The sequence below is a fragment of the Pyrgilauda ruficollis genome, unplaced genomic scaffold, assembly GCF_017590135.1.
Source record: "Pyrgilauda ruficollis isolate IOZ18807 unplaced genomic scaffold, ASM1759013v1 scaffold38, whole genome shotgun sequence".
Lineage (NCBI taxonomy): Eukaryota > Metazoa > Chordata > Aves > Passeriformes > Passeridae > Pyrgilauda > Pyrgilauda ruficollis.
Window position 1 is genome coordinate 5,237,349 of NW_024525267.1, and position 16,875 is coordinate 5,254,223.

A 16,875-nucleotide genomic window follows, 5' to 3' on the forward strand; every position below is an offset into this window, starting at 1 on the left:
ATGCTTCTAAATTTGGATTTACCTCATCAGGAGGTACCAGGTATGTGCACTCTGCTGTGAAAAAGGTCAGAAGAAAAATCCATGCTTCAAGCATTAAATACTGGGCTAGAGAGGGTGGACACTGCTGGGGTAAAAAATTAGGGAACGCAATATTAACAAAGGTAAATGAACATTAGGCAGTGCTGTGTGCTGGTACCAGTGTGACAGCAATACACCCTCTGTGGTAAGCCCTGTACAATCCTATTTTTATCCCTTTTCTTTGAGTCAGAAACAGCAAGCACAACACTCTGGCGCCGTCTCCAGACAGTAGGGCTGGTTCTTGACAAAACATTCCTGTTAGAGCATCTGCACCTCTCACACCTACCCGCTTAGATTCAGCATCTCCAGAGAAAGTGGGCAGTTTTCCAGTCTCCTGTGGAGGAGCAAGAGGATTTACTTTTCTCAGTGCCCTGGGCATTATCTGTGTGCTGCCAGGTTGGTTTTGCAGAGGCAAGGCTGGGGCTCTCCCAGGGCAGTGGGGATGCAGTGGAGGGCAGGAACACCTCTGTGTGAGCGGCCACTGTCTGTGTGTACTGTGACACAGCCTGAACTTACACAAACGGACCAGAGATCACCGTAGGCAAAGTAGCCAGGAATGAATTAGTCCACAGATAAAGCTCTTTCTGGTGAGACATGAGAGACCTTTAGAGAAACAGTGAGAAAGTTGTTTATTGAGAAACGTGCAGGCTGGTGAAATGCGCCCACATGCCTGAAGACAAAAACCCCAAGGAAACCCTACACAGACTGTGCTGGGACAGGCTGCCACATAAACACAAACTGCCCCAGGGAGGATGTGATTTTGAATCTAAAGGACAAAGCCAGCACAAGGAGAAACTTGGTTGTCAGCAAACTTAGGTGGGACACTGCCAGACTGCAGCTGGCAGGGAGGCTTGAGACCAGGGTGATGGGAGTATTTTGGGAGGGAGCTTGATGAGTTGAAGGAGGGGATGTGAGAGAAGTGGTGTTTGCCACAGCCAGGGTCAGCAGGCAGCAATCCCCACAGAGCTGTGCAGGTGTGTGAGTGTTGGCTCTGGTCCTTGGAAGGGCCAGCAGTGCCTGGCCAAGGCTGAGCTGTGTGCCTGGGCACCAGCCCGTGCCCCGCTCTGGCTGATCTCGTGTGGAGGGCTGTGCTCTCAGCAAGAGCTCTGGAGCTGTTTGCCTGTGATAGAGCCCAGGAGCTGGAAGGGTGCCCTGGGCGTGTCCCACTGCCTATCACGCCACCAAGGGCCGCCGATTGCCTTCATTTGCTTACCCTGCTATACAAACAAGATGGACAGCAATTCTTGGAACTGCTGCCCTTCTCCATATGCTAAACCAGCAGGAGTGGAAGAAGGAAGCCCTGGGGTCAGCACACTGTGATTCACAAGGACACACCAAGCAGAAACCCAGGATCAAATTTTTGACTAAGACTTTCTCTGGTCCATTTATCTTCTGGCCATGTTTTTTTTTTTTTTTTTTTTTTTTTTTGTTGTTGTTGTAAGGAAGTCTCCTATCATTCTATCATCAATATGGGGTATTCTTGGTCAGTAAGAGCTGGCTTAGGTTGACCCTAAGGTAAAAGCTCACAGTCCCAGGCAGTGTTTGTTCTGCTAAGCAGGTCATGATGCTGTTACCATCTGGCCTTTCGTGCCATCTCCTGTGCATGGGTTTGCACGTTCAAATGACTTTGCTGGCTGAAGTAACAGAGTTTGCATTTATAAGCCAGAAACAGAAAAAAAAAAAAAAAAAAGCTAGCTAAGCACTAGTGTCATGATAATTTCTGAAAGGAGCTCTATTAACCTAAACCTCCTTCTGCTCACTGGGTTGCCTAGTGCTTCTCCTAATATTTACATTTGTGAAGGGCTTTTAAAAAAATCCTTCATGACAGCATTTATGTTGTTTAGTTGTATTTTAGAAGTAGACTCAGTCTGAAAAATGCAGACACATGCATCTTCTTCCACTTTAGTGTTTCAGTTTTGGAAAATCACAATCTTTTCTTGACTGGGTACATGATGAGACCAGCTGCAGTGCCCTGTCTGCATTTATCAGACCCCTCACAGCCTCACCCCTTCAGGAATTTAGCACCAGTGGCTGAAGACATATCTGCACCCTCTAAACATCTGCCAGTGCTTTCTTGGCACTGTGAGCAGACAGGTTCTCCTCTCCCCCTGCACAGGCCAGGCCACTTGAAGTTAGGAGATTCTGAGGATTTTGCAAGACTGCATTCCAGATGACTTTGGAGAACCATGTGTTTAGAGATGAAAGTCAGGGTTCTTTAGACAAGTGAAGGAGCTGAATCTTGTTCCCTACAAATCCACATGCAATAATCCCTCTGACATCCTGCGCTGCCAAAATGCCATATTTGTTTTATTTCTTCTACTTTTATTTCTTCTACTGTTTTGCAAAAAGGTGAAGCCAACAAAGAAATAAAAGCTCTGCTGCTTTCAGTTAGAAAAGTGACAAGTCAGGTTGGCAATAAAAGCCCTGATGAAAGCTGAGGAACTGCTTTTCCTGTTCTGCACCCTGTGACAGTACAGCAGCCAATAAGTACTGCAGCTTATTTTGAGAAGTGCGTCATGCACTCCAGTTATAGACAGAAAGCAGCAGTTTAGGTTGTGCCCTGTTTCTTTCAAGACTCTCATAAAATTTAGGGGACCAGGCACAAATCTAGTGCCCAAGCACAGGACCATGTCGGACAAAATGGGTAAGCAGAGAAGAAATGGAATTTGTCACACCCTGCAAGGCAGCAGCCATGCTAGCAGAGAGCAAGGATCTGGAGCGATGTACAGAAATAGAAAGCTGGTGCTGTGCCTCCCCCTTCCTTCCCATACGAAACCTATTTCCACCAAGCTGCAGTGACACCTCGACCGAGGGACATGTGGCTTCAAAGTGGAGCCACCCTGGTGAGATTAAAAGGTCACAGCAAATACCAAATCAGAAGGAAAATCAAGGAGCAGCACAAGACACTGCAAGGTGTTGTCAGGGTGGGTTTTCCACCTACAGGGAGGAGGAGAGAGGAGATATCCTACAGCAGAGTGATGTGCTGCCTTGAAGAAAAGAACAATGGTCCCGGCAGACAGGAGACACTCCCAAGACACCCAGCAGCTCATACAATGCCTGGAAGCATCCGAGAGCCTGTTGCAAAGAAGTGAAGTGTTTTAACTCTTTGATGTGAGGGAAGGGGTTGCTTTCATCCATAGTCAGAGGCTTTTGCCTGCACAAAGTCTCCTCAGTCTGAGTCTCAAAAAGAGCTGGGGTTGCCTTTTTAGTCCTGTGTTTCTCCAGGTGGGCTGATGCCCTTTGCATCCACAATGGGAGGAGGGAAAGAGCTTCTTCCTACGAGATGACCTCATGTGAGGGAGAGTCTGGGGTTAAGCTAAGGCTGGCAATCACAAGTGGGAATTGCAGAGCAGGTGTTTGAGCGGGAAGGGGAGAATCCCATGGACAGGCCTTGGAGGGACCAAAGCTGACATCCCAATATTTACATTCAAAACCATATTGGAAACAGGTTCAATGGTCTGTGAACTGCTTGACCTGTGGGAAGGGGTTGCTCTGCTGTCAGTTGTGGTGGCTTATCTCTGCAATGGTGGCTTGTCCTTGCAGTGCCTCTGTGCAGATGCAGCCAGGGTTGAAGCTGCAGCAGGACACTGAAGTCAGGCTGGAAACTCCAGTTCAGCCCTTGGCTTCAGACTGAGGCAGGTACTGAAGTCATGCACAGACATCTACCCTTCTCCCCAGGGTCACCAGTCTAATTCCTCACTGTGCTGGATATTGAACAAATGCAAAGATCTCATCACTAACCCAGGAACCAGCAACTCAGGGCCAGATATCAACAGATTATCCCATGCCTGTAATAATGATTGCCACTCACATTTATCTTCTTCCTTTTATGTATCGTTCCCTTCCATGCTAGAGCACAGATCTGAAAAACAGAGTACACAGAGAAAGCTTCTCCTTAAAACACAGCCTGGCAATCACTTAATGCAAGTGATACAATGCCCTGTCTGCCATAATCCAGACTATGTGGATCAGAATGTGTCCATTGCCAAAGAGCTACACAAGCCTATAAAACCCCAGGGAGAGTGCTCTGGATTGCAGGAGCAGACGAGCATGCCAGAAAGCAGAAGGCACTCCTATTTTCGGCAGCTGAACATGTAACACTAAGGAAGGGTGTGGGAATAAGGAGAAGGCTTGGCAAAATGAAGATTCTAGTGACTATGGACATCTCTTTAAGTTCTCTGTTAGAGCTCTCTGAGCAGCTCTTTTTCTTCAGAAGATGTTTGGGAACTATCTCTGAATGAGGCCTCATTTGGAAGTTTCAGATCAAAAAGCTGAAATGTGCCCAGCACAGCTCCCACCCTTGCTGTGGGCAGGCCAGGGGCAGGAACCAGTGCCAGGAGTCCTGCATGTGATGGGTGAGATCAGACAGGTCCAGGCTCATGCAGGATCCTATGCTGAATGTGAGTCAACTCCGTGATGCTCTTGCAAGGAAGGGGTTCTTGGCTGTATTTATAGGTCCGTCACAGCTAAAATATGAAAGGCAATTATGCCACGCTACTAATTGTCAATGACTCCCTAGCTGTAGTCCTGTGTCCATTTTTGGGAATAATACTTCAAGAAATAGTGAGCATATATGGGAGAGACACCTCAGCAATAGAAATGTAAATAACGTGGGGTTATTCTGTGATGGAACACTGAAGCTGTTTGGGTGCTTAGTCTATAAAAGCAATTGCTAAAAGGAGAGCCGAGGAAACAGCTATTTTCTGTGAATAATAAAGGATTAGTTATTTATTACTAACCATTACTTACTCTCCAGACTCATGAAGATAGAGTAAGAAGAAAAAAAAATCAGCACTATTTAAATCTTTAGATGAAAAGAAGAGTCAAGCTGTTAAGAAAAAACTTGCTAATTATAGAAGTAAAGAGCTAGAACAGAGCTGCCAGCAGAGTATGTGGATTCTCTGAGAAGGTTACACAGATATTGGTCACTCATGATCTGTTGATATAAATCCTCTCTTATTGCAAATGTTTCCATTAAATGCTCTCCTTACATCCCTCCCAGGTTACTAATTCTTTTGTGGTCTAAGTCACTAATTCTGTGATTTAATGTCTGCCAGACTTCTGCTTCCCAGCTTCCTATGAAAAAATGCCTTCATTTGGTGGCTGTGGGCTCCTGAAAAGTGTACTCCCACACAGACAGTGAAGGCATGTTAGAGATGATCATCTAAATTTTAACACCCTGCATACTGGGTATGGTGCAGCTTCTCCCACCGACTGTCTCCAAAGCCAATTAGGAGCAAGGAATAATAACAACCTGAGCTCCCTGGGGGTGTTCTGAAATCAAACTCACCAAAGTCAGTGAAATCTGCTGAGACTGTGATGAAACTAGTCATGGTATACTCAGAGTAGGATTTACATTATTTGCAGGAAATTATATAAATGTGGAGCCAGATACTGAATAAGGCGTTTCAAAAGAAATACTGAATAACTTTTTAAGCATTGTTACTTAACCACATTACCATCACAAGATGGCTTCTTGTCTGTAAGAATTTAACAAAATCTTACAGCTACTCTGAAATGGGCATTATTTCTAAAGCAAGGTAAGATAAATATATATGACATATACTAGTGCATCCACAGAAGACTTAAGAAGGAAGATACTCAAGGACTCAAAGGTATCTTTGGGGTAATCAAGTCTATGCAACATCTCATATACCTTCCTTCTGAGACTGTCTTTTTTCCCCATTTTCAGCCTGGCTCATTTCCATGTATTTGTATCTTTGCCCACACCATCCATTAGCTTAAGTAATTGTTCTTTCATCTTTGATACTTGACCTAGTTAGAGAGAACAATCTTATATTTTTTTCCCTCAGTTTTCATTTTCCTGGGCTACAAAACCCAGCTCTTTTACTGCCTTCCACTAAAGCAGGCCCTTCACTCTTCTGGTCTGTGTTGCATCTCTTGTGGTCACTAATCTTCCTTGAGTGGGAATGACCAAAAGTGAGTATGATATCTCAAAGGGGGTTCCTTACCCCCCTGGGCAATGACAGTAATGTTCCCCTTCTGTCATGGAGATATTGTCTCTGGTGCATTCTAGGAACATCTTCATCATCTTTACGTCCATACCACATATGGGATAGCTAGAAATACTCCAGAAAGCTCTCTGTGAGGTGGTGTCAAAACTGAGATAAGTGACCGCTCAGATTTCCACATGAAGCTCTGTACAGCTTCAGTGAGTCAAGATCAACTGGCCTTGCATTAAATACAAATATTGCATGTGCTAGTCCTCAGGCATACAGCATCATCCTATAAATCATCATCCCAGATAGCATCATCCCATAGTGAGGAAGTCAGAATGCAATTGCATCATGAGCTTTGGATGTACAGGTGTGTGGCTAAATTTGTATCATGTGATCAGAAATTGCACACTTGCTGAAGGTCCAGACCTTTTCCACACTCAGGTCCTTGAGGTATTCAGCAGCTGACTTTGCTCTCTGGATTTATAGGAATGCATCCTTATGACCTGAGACCAACACCAAATTTCCTGTGGTTTAACCTTATCCTGTGGTCCCCTAACTGCTTAGCAGAGTCTGTCGAAAACATTGGCACCATTGACTGGTATCCTTCATTATTTGGAGCTGGGGCCCTGACCCCAACCCTCGGGCTGTGTTCCTGGCCTTCCTCAGACCCGCTTTAGCACCAGCCTTGCCTGGTGATCTGGACTCCTGGCAGAGCCTGGATTTTGTCTCAGGGCCTGCCCTGCTGCCTCCTGGAGCCACATGCCATTCTCCATTTTGTCTCCTACCTTCCATCAGCTGAGTATATCAACAATATTAGTATTTTCAGTCACCTTGTTGGCTGTTATTCTACCTCCTCATGGTTTCTCATTTGTTGCTGCAACCTCCTAACATTCTCTTCTTCTGTACAATGAATGAAGCTCATTAAAGTCCTCCCAGCTGCTTTGTATCTCAAACAGCTGCTTCTCAACTACCAGGACCTGGGTCCCAGAGATCCATAACACAGTAACTCATGTGGAGAACATGTATTTTTTCAGTGTCTCCAGGTCTGACCAAGTGAGGAAAATTTACCTTTTCCAAAGAAATGCACCCTAAATGTCAGCTGTGAGGTTTGCACCAGGACAGAGAAATAACTCAGCCATCAGTGAAGTGGTGGAAACAATGCCCACAAAATAATTAGTAACTTGGGAAGAAACTCGTGCTTGGGAAGAACAAGATGGACCAGATATGATGAAATTTGCCACAGAACTGAATTAATGGTTATAAGTGAAAAGACAGAGACAAATACAGCAGAAACACAATAGCTCTGTAGAAACAAAGGAGACAATAAATTGGCTTCTGCTTTGAAAACAGGGATGCTGAGAAATGTTCCAAAACACTGAGTTGAAATGAGACTATTCTGAGGCTTTCTGAAACAGCCACTGGCTTTATTGCAAGTCAGTAATCTTTCCAGCTAGTATTCTTCAGTCTCTTAATGATCCCTGGCACTTTTAGAAGCTCCCAAAAGGCAACAGTGGGATTTTAATTAGCCACATGTATTTTTGGAGTTTATAACTTGAAGAAGGTTGAAAACCACAGTGCACAACTCATATGAATGTCCACTTGTGTATATACACACAGTAAGATGTTTTTGAGTTTATTAGATATTTTTTCTTAAGACTCTAGTACATTTAATAATGAAAATTTGAACATATCTATACATGAGAGCAATGTAAATCATTCTTCTACACTATGGTCACGCTTAGTAAGCAGTCTCCTATTTTAACTGATGATTTCAAAGACCTTTGCCATGAATTGGAGTGGACTCTCCCTGAAGAACCTTTTAATCTATTTAATCTATTGCACTTGCCTAAGTAAACTCATAATTCCAGTTGAGTGAAATGGTCAGTGAGAGGTTCTGACATAAAACCACTCACACATAGCTCCTTCAAACAACAACACACCTACTATTGATGCAAAACCACTCCAACATAGCAGAGGTTGAAAATGTTTCTAATCCTCTTCTGCACTCAAAACTATCAATCACTAGAATATTCAAATGGCAAAGCAAGCTGGGCATGAAGATAATGCCATGAAGAAAGTACTGAAAATAGGTAATTCACAATTGCAGTGCTACAGAACTAATACTAAAATTTCTTTTCTATTGCCTTTGAAACAATACATCCAACAGTGTACATGTATGGACTCCAAGTTGGAAGTTTTTGTCAGAACTGGAAAAACTCCTGAAAAAATTGCAAAGTGCTACTTATAATTTGGATTCAGAGAATAGAGATTTTCAAAGGAGCTCAGCCTGTTTGGGTGTATTTGCTTGGTAGCCAAGCAAATCCAGAGCTGAGAGGCAATTCAGCTGTGGCCTATAAATATATTGCATACTACACGCTAGGGGAGATGAAAAGCTTCTCATGAATATGTTTATGCTGGAAATTAGAAGGTTACTCAGTCCTCACAGCAATGATGCTTTGGAACAACCTTTCACTGGAGAAATGAGGCAAAGCCATTTCAAGTGGCTTCTTGATTAGCTGCAGGGATGATCCTGTGGCTGTCTGTGACAAGAAATGACAGGGTTTGGGTCGGTGGATGAGCTCCTTTTCAAAACATGCCCTTACTTGTCACGGTGGGAACTTTGGATGCCGAGTGTTTTGGAAAATCTGGGTTTTACTGCATGTCTGAAAGTGAGCAGAGGTCATTCATAAATATCCACTGACGATGGAGCTCTTCAAACCTCCTTTTCATGTGGTACTAACATGGGGCATCTGGAAGGTAAGCAAGAGACACATGATCACAGGCTCCAGGTTGATTTGAATAAAACGTTATGAAGAATTTTCTTTAAAAACCTAATAAATTCAGCATAAACACACAAAAGATATCTTACTCAGACTTGCTAGCAGTTATTACACAACCCCTTCCAATTACTAGTTTATTATAGGGTCTAACCTTCATGTTGCACACTGCCTTATGCAAGCCTTGCTGATATTCTATGGGCTAGGAGTTGCCACGACCACACATTTCAGAGAGAATGAAGGTAATTATGGTATCCCTGGAGATGGGTGGCACCCTCTTGCCCGAGGGCACTCCAAGGCTAACCCCCATCAGCTACATCATGCCCCGGAGGAGCACTTAGGGTGACATAGGCTGGAAAACAATGTGGAACTGCAGGGTGTAGACAAGGTACAACTGCACCAAGCCAAAAGGGAGCTTTGCTTTGCTTGCTTTTCTTGTCATAAAGCTAAATTAAGTTGGTCAAACCTGACAACTACACTAGTTCTTTGTTTTGTTTTCCTCCAGCCTTTCTTGTCTCTCTGCTTCTTTGGTTTGGACTCTTGGTGGCCATGATCACAGATTGGTTTGGGACACATGTTCTGGACCTTACTAAGGACGTTGCACTGTATCATGGTGTTTCCTCCCTCATGAGATGCTTTTGATTAGCTGCCTGAAATACAGGTTTCACAAGGAACTCCTGTGGCACAGAAGTTTGTCTGGCAAAACTAATTGAGGAGAAATGGCCCAATTAAGAAACTCATTGTAGTTTTCCATTTCTAATGGCAAACTCTGCAACAATTTGTGTCCTGTAGGAAGAGTTTGCAGACTTAGAAAAGGTCCTCATTACTTTTTGAGCTGTCAAGCAGTGCAACTCATGCAATCATCTCTGTTTGGCAGTCCCCAGAACCAAACGCTGTGTAGAGAATGGGTAAGTGTTGTGCAAAGCCTTCAACAAAAGCACAGCTCATTCTCAGCTTCTTCAGTTAATGACCAGCTTTTAGCTGACATGTACATGCCTACCACAAAACTGAAGGCATTGTGGACATCACTGTTCCATGTAGCAAATCAGAATCATACCCAGGTCAGCCCCACCACAGCTCAGCAAATCTTTAAACATAATTTCTCAGTTTAATCTAAAACAGATAGCCCGAGAGTGTTTCAGGGAATATTCCCCTAAGAATCCGCTTTCTCAATGAAAGCTCAGCAGCAGCAGAGGAACAGACACTCAGCTCTGAAAAACATTTGGTCGTGTCTCTGCTAGCAGTTTCCTCTAGCAGGAATGTTTTCCTGGATCCTGCCATTTAAATGTCTCCTGCTGGCAGCCAGCTTGAACCCCCAGGCCTTCAATCCATGAGCTCAGTGCTAATGTCCTTCCACTCCTTAAATTCTCAGCTGGGAATTCTCCAAAGGAGAGGATACACCTAAAATAAATATAATAATATATAAATATAATAATATAATAAAATATGGTGTTTTTCCAGTTGAACCATTTCAGGCATCAAAACACACACAAAAAATATTCTTACAAGGTGAATTCTCTTTGACAAGTAAACAGGCAATCAAGACAAACTGGTCAGCAGCTGGCTAAGCAACATCTAGAGCCATGGCCCAGAGGATTTACTGGTCTTTGAAGAATATATTTCCTTCAAATAAGCTCTGTTGTTAAAAGGGAAAGAAGATACAGTGAAGTTGTTACCTATGGGAACATTCAACCTTTATAAACCCTGCTCTTATCCAGTATTTTCTGGACAAGGCTTTTCCAGAGCCTGTGTAGTACTTTGACATGATTGTACTTTATACAAAATTACAAAAACAGACCCTGGCAGTCTTTTCCAACCTTACTGATTCTATAAGGATTCTATGATCACTTGTGACATGATCATGAAAGTGCAGCTGAAAGCTACTGGTTTATTTTCCATACATGATTCATTTGTATTGCCTTCATCATATCCCATTAGTGAAGCAGAAAATTCCTACATCTTTGTAGGAGTCGATAGTTGACACCTTTCCTTCTTCCTCCTTCAGTTATTTAACGATGCAAGTTGATCTAATGACTTGCTGCTACCGAAATTCTTACAATTTGCTCCCTAGCCCATGGCTGCACCACCCACCCCTTCATTTCACAGCATTTCTAAAAGTCAGTTTGGCTCATTAAAGCCCCTCCTCCATTTTTGTTGTTTGTTTTCTCCCATTTTATTGGATTAAATCAGCTCACTGGAGTTGGCCAAGCAGCAGAAACTGCACAAAGCTTTCTGGGCAGAAAGAGAATTCCCAGTTTCCATCAGCGACGAGCCGGTAACGTGGCTCACTGCATCTCCAAAAAACACAGGGAGCCAGCAGGGCAATCAGGAAACCTGCCTCGTGCACAGCCCAAACCCAGCTCAGCTGAGCTCCTGTAAAGGCTCTGGGATCCACACTGACTTTGCAGGAAGAGAATCACGCCATCAGTTTCGCCAGCTCATCTGCTCAGGCAGCATCCTCCAACAGCAAAGTGGCAAGATCTGCACACTGCCACGGGCACTGCTGCAGTGATCAGCCAATGCAACCCTGGAGGGTGCAAAGCTGCTGCTGAGGAATGCAGAGAAAACCAACAGGCACCAGATTTAGCAAGTAGGAGTGGTATCCACACAAAGAACTTTATTTTAATCAATACAGCAGTGAAAAAGCAAACTTTTAAAGAAGAAGGGGGGGGTGGAAAGAGCTTTATGTCTGTATGTTTAACAAAAACACTTCTCTAAGACAAAAATAATTTACATTCTGATAACTCACATTCAAAAATAAATAGAGAAAGGCATCAGGGCGTAACATTCAAATGAATACCTAGTAAAAGCGGTAATGTATTTGTATTAATAATCAAGAATTTAACACTGCAATATTTAATCTTGGATCTGTGAACACAAATGTCAACTACTACACAGCAATAACTGAAGACAGGTACACCATTAGGAGCACAGACACTGACTTCTGTTAAGTTTAAAAGGTAAGAATTGTACTTAACAAAAATCTTCTCCAATGATTTGGATTTCTGTGATATAGAAATCCAGAAAAATCACAGAAAAACCACTCTGAGTGGCAAACAACAAAAAATAAATACTGAAGTAACTAAAGAAAACAAGTTTAAAAGGGAATTTGGTTAACAAATAGGAAACATGATGCAGGATTACCTCTCCCCCAGAATATCCACTATCCACTCGATTATTTTGCTCTAAGGTACATAACGCAGCACACAGAAAAGTTATTCTATTTTAGTATAGTACTAAAACGCAGGCTTTTGCCATTTGGTCCGTTTACATTTTGTTGATTATTTTAGCCTGCTGTATTGGAAAGAGAAGTTGTGTCTCTCTCAGTCTTTGGATATGAAAAACAGAGAAATTACATTCAGCATAAAAGCAAATTTTTGAGAAACCTGTGCATTTCTTTTTTTGGTTTTTTGGGATTTTTTTTTTTTTTTTTTTTTTTTTTTTTTTTTGTTAAGCACATATATTTTATTACTTTCACTCATGCAAAAACTGTGAATTAAACCCATTCCAGATGAGAATTTTACCACAAAATTTAAACAGTCAATTTATCAGAGTACAGAACACAGGAAAAAAGCTTAATCCACATATCTTGATACTGGACTCAGTCAAATTACACTATCCTTACACATCTGCATTCTTAGAGGTGCAGGCATAACAATCCATTCAGGAAAACTAAAAGACACATTTAAAATAGAACAGATCTGATAACTATACTTACTCATTTTTACATAAGAGGCTCAAACGCTTTCTGCCAGGGAACGCAGAAACTGTTTAAACAAACTACAAGTAACCACTGCAGACCTGACAGTAATACTAAAGAAAAATTGTTAATATCATTACAATATCAAATCCTTATCTCTCCTAAAAATGTAAGTGCAAATCACAAGTTGCAATTCAAACATGTAGAGAGCTTGAAATGAGTAAAATAATTCAGGTGTATAACACTATTAATATTCTGTGTTAGCCACATAATATTCAAACAGAGATCGGAATTTTAATTAGGGGGATTTTTTTTTTTTTTAGTGAAGGAGAGTTAAATTCCATGGGGTTGTGTCTCTGAAGGAGCAGGAAGAATCCTCCAACAAACATTCTGTCATTGCCTAATTGTGCCTTAGGCACTGTACTCAATTACGTCGGTTTTGGCAAGTACATTTGCAAAGCAATCACCTGCACAATCACAAACAAAATCTATTCACACTCTGAAGGTATGCAGCCTTCAATCAACATCTCATAGTATGTTATGAACAAATATATTATTCTTGTAGCAATAGGCACAGAAGACCTGCCCAAGTCCCCCCACCTCCACACCAATGCTTTAGTTTTTAAGCAGAATACGAATTTCCCAAATTTCATACTCATTCTCAGGACTCTATAGGGCCACTGTCACCTATTGTATTATGTTAGTTTGACATATACTACAGTAGAATTAGATATATACCTGAAAAATCCAGTTTGCAAAGATTACAAATGTATCAAGCTGCCAGTAAAGAGTTCCTATATCTACATATGACGGTGCAAGTCAGCAGTGTCATAAAGGCACTTGTCTCTCACAGACAGTACTGTCTTCTCTAATCAGTCAAAAATAGATCTTAAAAATATTTATTGTAACATCTGAAACGGTTTTTACTCCTTAAAGTGGTGCAAATCATTGTCTATAGAACACTAATTCCTTAGTTCATCCTGAAAGAGGTGAGTGCAAATTATCCACAATTGAATAGATCTTTACATAGATCTATATTCTTTATATATATCTATATATACTCAAATAATTTTAATGCCATGCTCTCAAAAAAATGCCAAAAAACATGCTATAGTAGAAATGTGATTGGCACTAGCAGCCACAAATAAAAAAGTAGGTGCATACAACAGTACGAGCAAGCTTGTTTACGAAGCTTCTAAAACAAGTGAATGAGTTGCAAAGAGAGACGCTTGCCACAAGTCTTTCCAAGACATGCTTGAAGCCACACCTGACCATGTAGCACACACTTACATCATTAGGGACATCTTTATAGCTGGCTACCTAATTTTACAAAAATAATTCCAAAATGCACATTTCACTTCGAAGTGAAATCTGTTTATGTTTTCGCCAAATGTGAAAACCAGATGCAACAGCGGAGTTTAAAAAGACACCTAAGCAGACACTACATAAAGTTCAGTGCAGTTTTCAAGGGTTTATGGATGGCAGTTTGAAATCCCCAAAATCCCCTTTATCTGTTTGGTATAAACGTACAGATTTTCCTCTCCAAGTCTCAGTACCTTAAAGCAACAACTTGAAAGAATTTCCACCAACAAAAGACCTGGTTTTGCAAATCAAAGGGCTCAGATATTACAAAAATTGACATAATTGGCTTTGCCTATGCAAATGCTGATTTGCAGCTGGCATTATAGCTCCATTAACTGAGATATCTACATGGTATGATGGATGGAATAAATCAAGTACAATCCAAAAGCCAGCAGGCTTTTTGTCCTTAGTACTTTATGTCATGACAGCACATTAACAGTACATCCAGACTGCTGTGAAGTCGCTGGATGGAGCCTCATGCCTGAAACTAATTTTCATGTTCAGTCTCCTTAAATAGTTTTGCCAGTATTGTACCATAAGGAAGTTTCTGTGTCTTTGAAAAACCTGCATTCACTGAACACTGCACAAGGCTATTGAAAAAAACAAGAAAGAAAAAGAGAAAAAAAAAAAAGAAGCTATTTGATCAAGTATTAAGCTATTCCTTCAGAGAATTGCACTTCTTTGCCTATATCAGTGACCAGAATTGCTGATGGTGTACTGACAGTTGCCATGGCAAGTGGGTGACTGCGTGGGATAGCAGACATATAGCCAAGTCAACTGCTTATGCAATTTCCATGATTTCAGCAAGCACAGAATACTTTATTATGTGCTGCCAATGATCTTCATAAAGTGCCAAAGGGAAAAATGTCCTTCTGTGTCAGGCCATGGCTGTTTCAGTATTCCCATTCATCTGTTTTCATGTCCAGATAGTAAAGAATGTTCTGTGCAAGCTTTACTGCCTGCTTCCTGGCAGCCTTACACCGCTCGTCACCTTGTGGGTCAACAGCATCCAGGGCTAGAAGCTGTTTTGTAAGAAGTTCTTCCAGTCTCATGTAATTTTTATCTGTTCTGTTTCCATCAAATGAAATCACCTCTTTCTGAATTTGAGACAAGTTTCCAAGTATAGTCCAAACTGCTTTATGGGACTGATGTTCAACAGCAGTTTGCTCTGGATACATTTGCCTTTTTTCCAGTGCTTCCTTCAAATCAATATATGTTATAAGAGTCTGAACTTCAATTACTGCTCTTCTCCTGGCCTCTCTAATACAGGGATTTTTTCCTGGACTCACTTCATCTAGGTGGGAAATTAGTCCCTGCAACTCTGCTTTGGATCCCAGATACAAATCAGAGGCATTCTCTGTTTTTAGAAGTAAGGAACGAACTTCCTTCATCTTCTTACGGATCTCTTCTATTTTCAGAATAGACTGATTTTTTGCCAAATCATAAGCATGAGTAGAATTTGCTTCTTCATCCAAGTCCAGGTATTTCTGCAATTTGTTGATCTCTTCTACTACTTCCTTTCTGTAGTTTCTTATTTCCGTGCGACCACAGACATCTAGAGCATCCAAATCAGCAATGAGGCCTGTGAGCACACAGGACAGATGCCTGCAGGTATCATTACTACTCACTCCCATTAGAAGCCCAATGAGAGTTCCTCTGGCTTTGTTCACCTCACACATTACCGAGTTAATTTTGGAGACAGAAGGATGAACATCATTAGAGAGTGGCAGGGACAGCTGTTTCTTTGCACCACTCTCTATAATCTCCTGGACAGCACATATCTTTGTCAGAGTGCGGTATCTTGCCTTGCGTAGAGAAACTTTCCCTCCAGTTTTCACCTGGGTAAGCCTCAGCACAATGTCCTGAATTCCTTCTTCAAAGTCATCACCTATACAGTTTCCTCCTTCGTAAAAAGGTGTGATCTTGCGTTCCACAAGTGACTGTGCCTCCTTGAATAAAGCCTCTATTTCCAATCTGCACGGATGGTTTGCATTTTGTTCCAGTTCCTTCAGCAGCCTCTCAGTTTCCTGGGCAGCTCTCTTTCTGGCTTGCTGAATATCCCCTTTCCCTTCGGTGTCTACGGAATCGATCTCAAAAAGCTGTTTTGTAAGGTTTCTTTCCAATTTCTTGTAATCTCGGTCGGTAGACAGACCGCTGAAGACAGCCACTTGCTGTTCAATCTCTTTGACTTCTTTCTGTATTTCATGTAACCGTTTTACGGATGGGTGTTGGTTACCCATATCCATTCCTCTTCCCGGTTCCAGCTGCAGAAGAACTACAAGGAAAACGATAACAAGACTTCCTTAAGCGCTTCACGAGCACACATTGCAACTTTTACATTCTGAAGCACTTCAGCATTACATTGATGATATTTTAAGTATCATCACCAATACGAATAAACCGCTTGGTTGATATTTCACAACCCTTTAATTTTTTTACACCTTTCTCCCGGTCGGGCCGCAGGGGCGACGCTTTAGTTGCCACACGCTCAGCTCTAGGCCGTTCACCCCCAGCCTTCCGCCCTGCCTTGCCCACCTGGAGCCGCCTCAGAACAAACAGGGCACCCCCAGCGCAGGGGAGAACCGGGAGCGGGGGGAGAACAGCGGCCGAACCCGACGGCCCTCGGGCGCCACAACCGCGGGGCAGCGCTCCGTCTCCGCACATACCTTGCTGCCTCTTAGGACGCGTCGCCCTCTCCATGGCCGCAACCTCCCGCCTCCCCCGCGGTGGGGCCCGGCGCAGCGCGAAGAGGAAATGACACCGGGCCACCGCCGAGGCACCTGCGGGAGGCCCGTCCCCACCGGCCCCGCAGCGAACCCGCGCGGCGCCCGCGACCCGCCGCAGTCACTCACTCACTCACCCGCCGCACGGCGAGGACCCGCTGCCCGGCCCGGCGCTGCGCCACGGGCCGAGCGCCGCGAACCGCCCGAGCCCCGCCCGGCCCGGCCGCGCAGAGGGAGGCGGAGGCCGAGGCGGGCCCGGGCCCGGCCCCGACCTG

The 16,875-nt window shown here is 43.0% G+C and overlaps 1 protein-coding gene across 2 annotated transcripts; it reads right to left on the reverse strand.

The window, feature by feature from the left end:
* Positions 1-11,417: 11,417 nt before the first annotated feature.
* Positions 11,418-16,862, reverse strand: BAG5 (BAG cochaperone 5). 2 transcript variants are annotated; one of them, XM_041476148.1, is made up of 2 exons: positions 16,738-16,862; positions 11,418-16,152 (listed from the first exon to the last, which is right to left on the reverse strand). In XM_041476148.1, exon 2 carries the CDS (start codon positions 16,121-16,123, stop codon positions 14,771-14,773), a length of 1,353 nt encoding a protein of 450 aa, XP_041332082.1. In that variant the 5' UTR covers positions 16,124-16,152; positions 16,738-16,862; the 3' UTR covers positions 11,418-14,770. The 2 variants fall into 2 exon arrangements, with proteins under 2 accessions (XP_041332082.1, XP_041332081.1); XM_041476147.1 differs by having other exon boundaries at positions 16,544-16,832.
* Between the last annotated feature and the right edge of the window lie 13 nt (positions 16,863-16,875).

Excerpts from the sequence above, each read along its gene's own strand:
- BAG5 (XM_041476147.1), bottom strand. The coding sequence starts at position 16,577 with ATGGAGAGGGCGACGCGTCCTAAGAGGCAGCAAG. Across the intron at positions 16,153-16,543 it reads GCGTCCTAAGAGGCAGCAAG|TTCTTCTGCAGCTGGAACCG; the intron begins GTATGTGCGGAG and ends TTTTCCTTGTAG.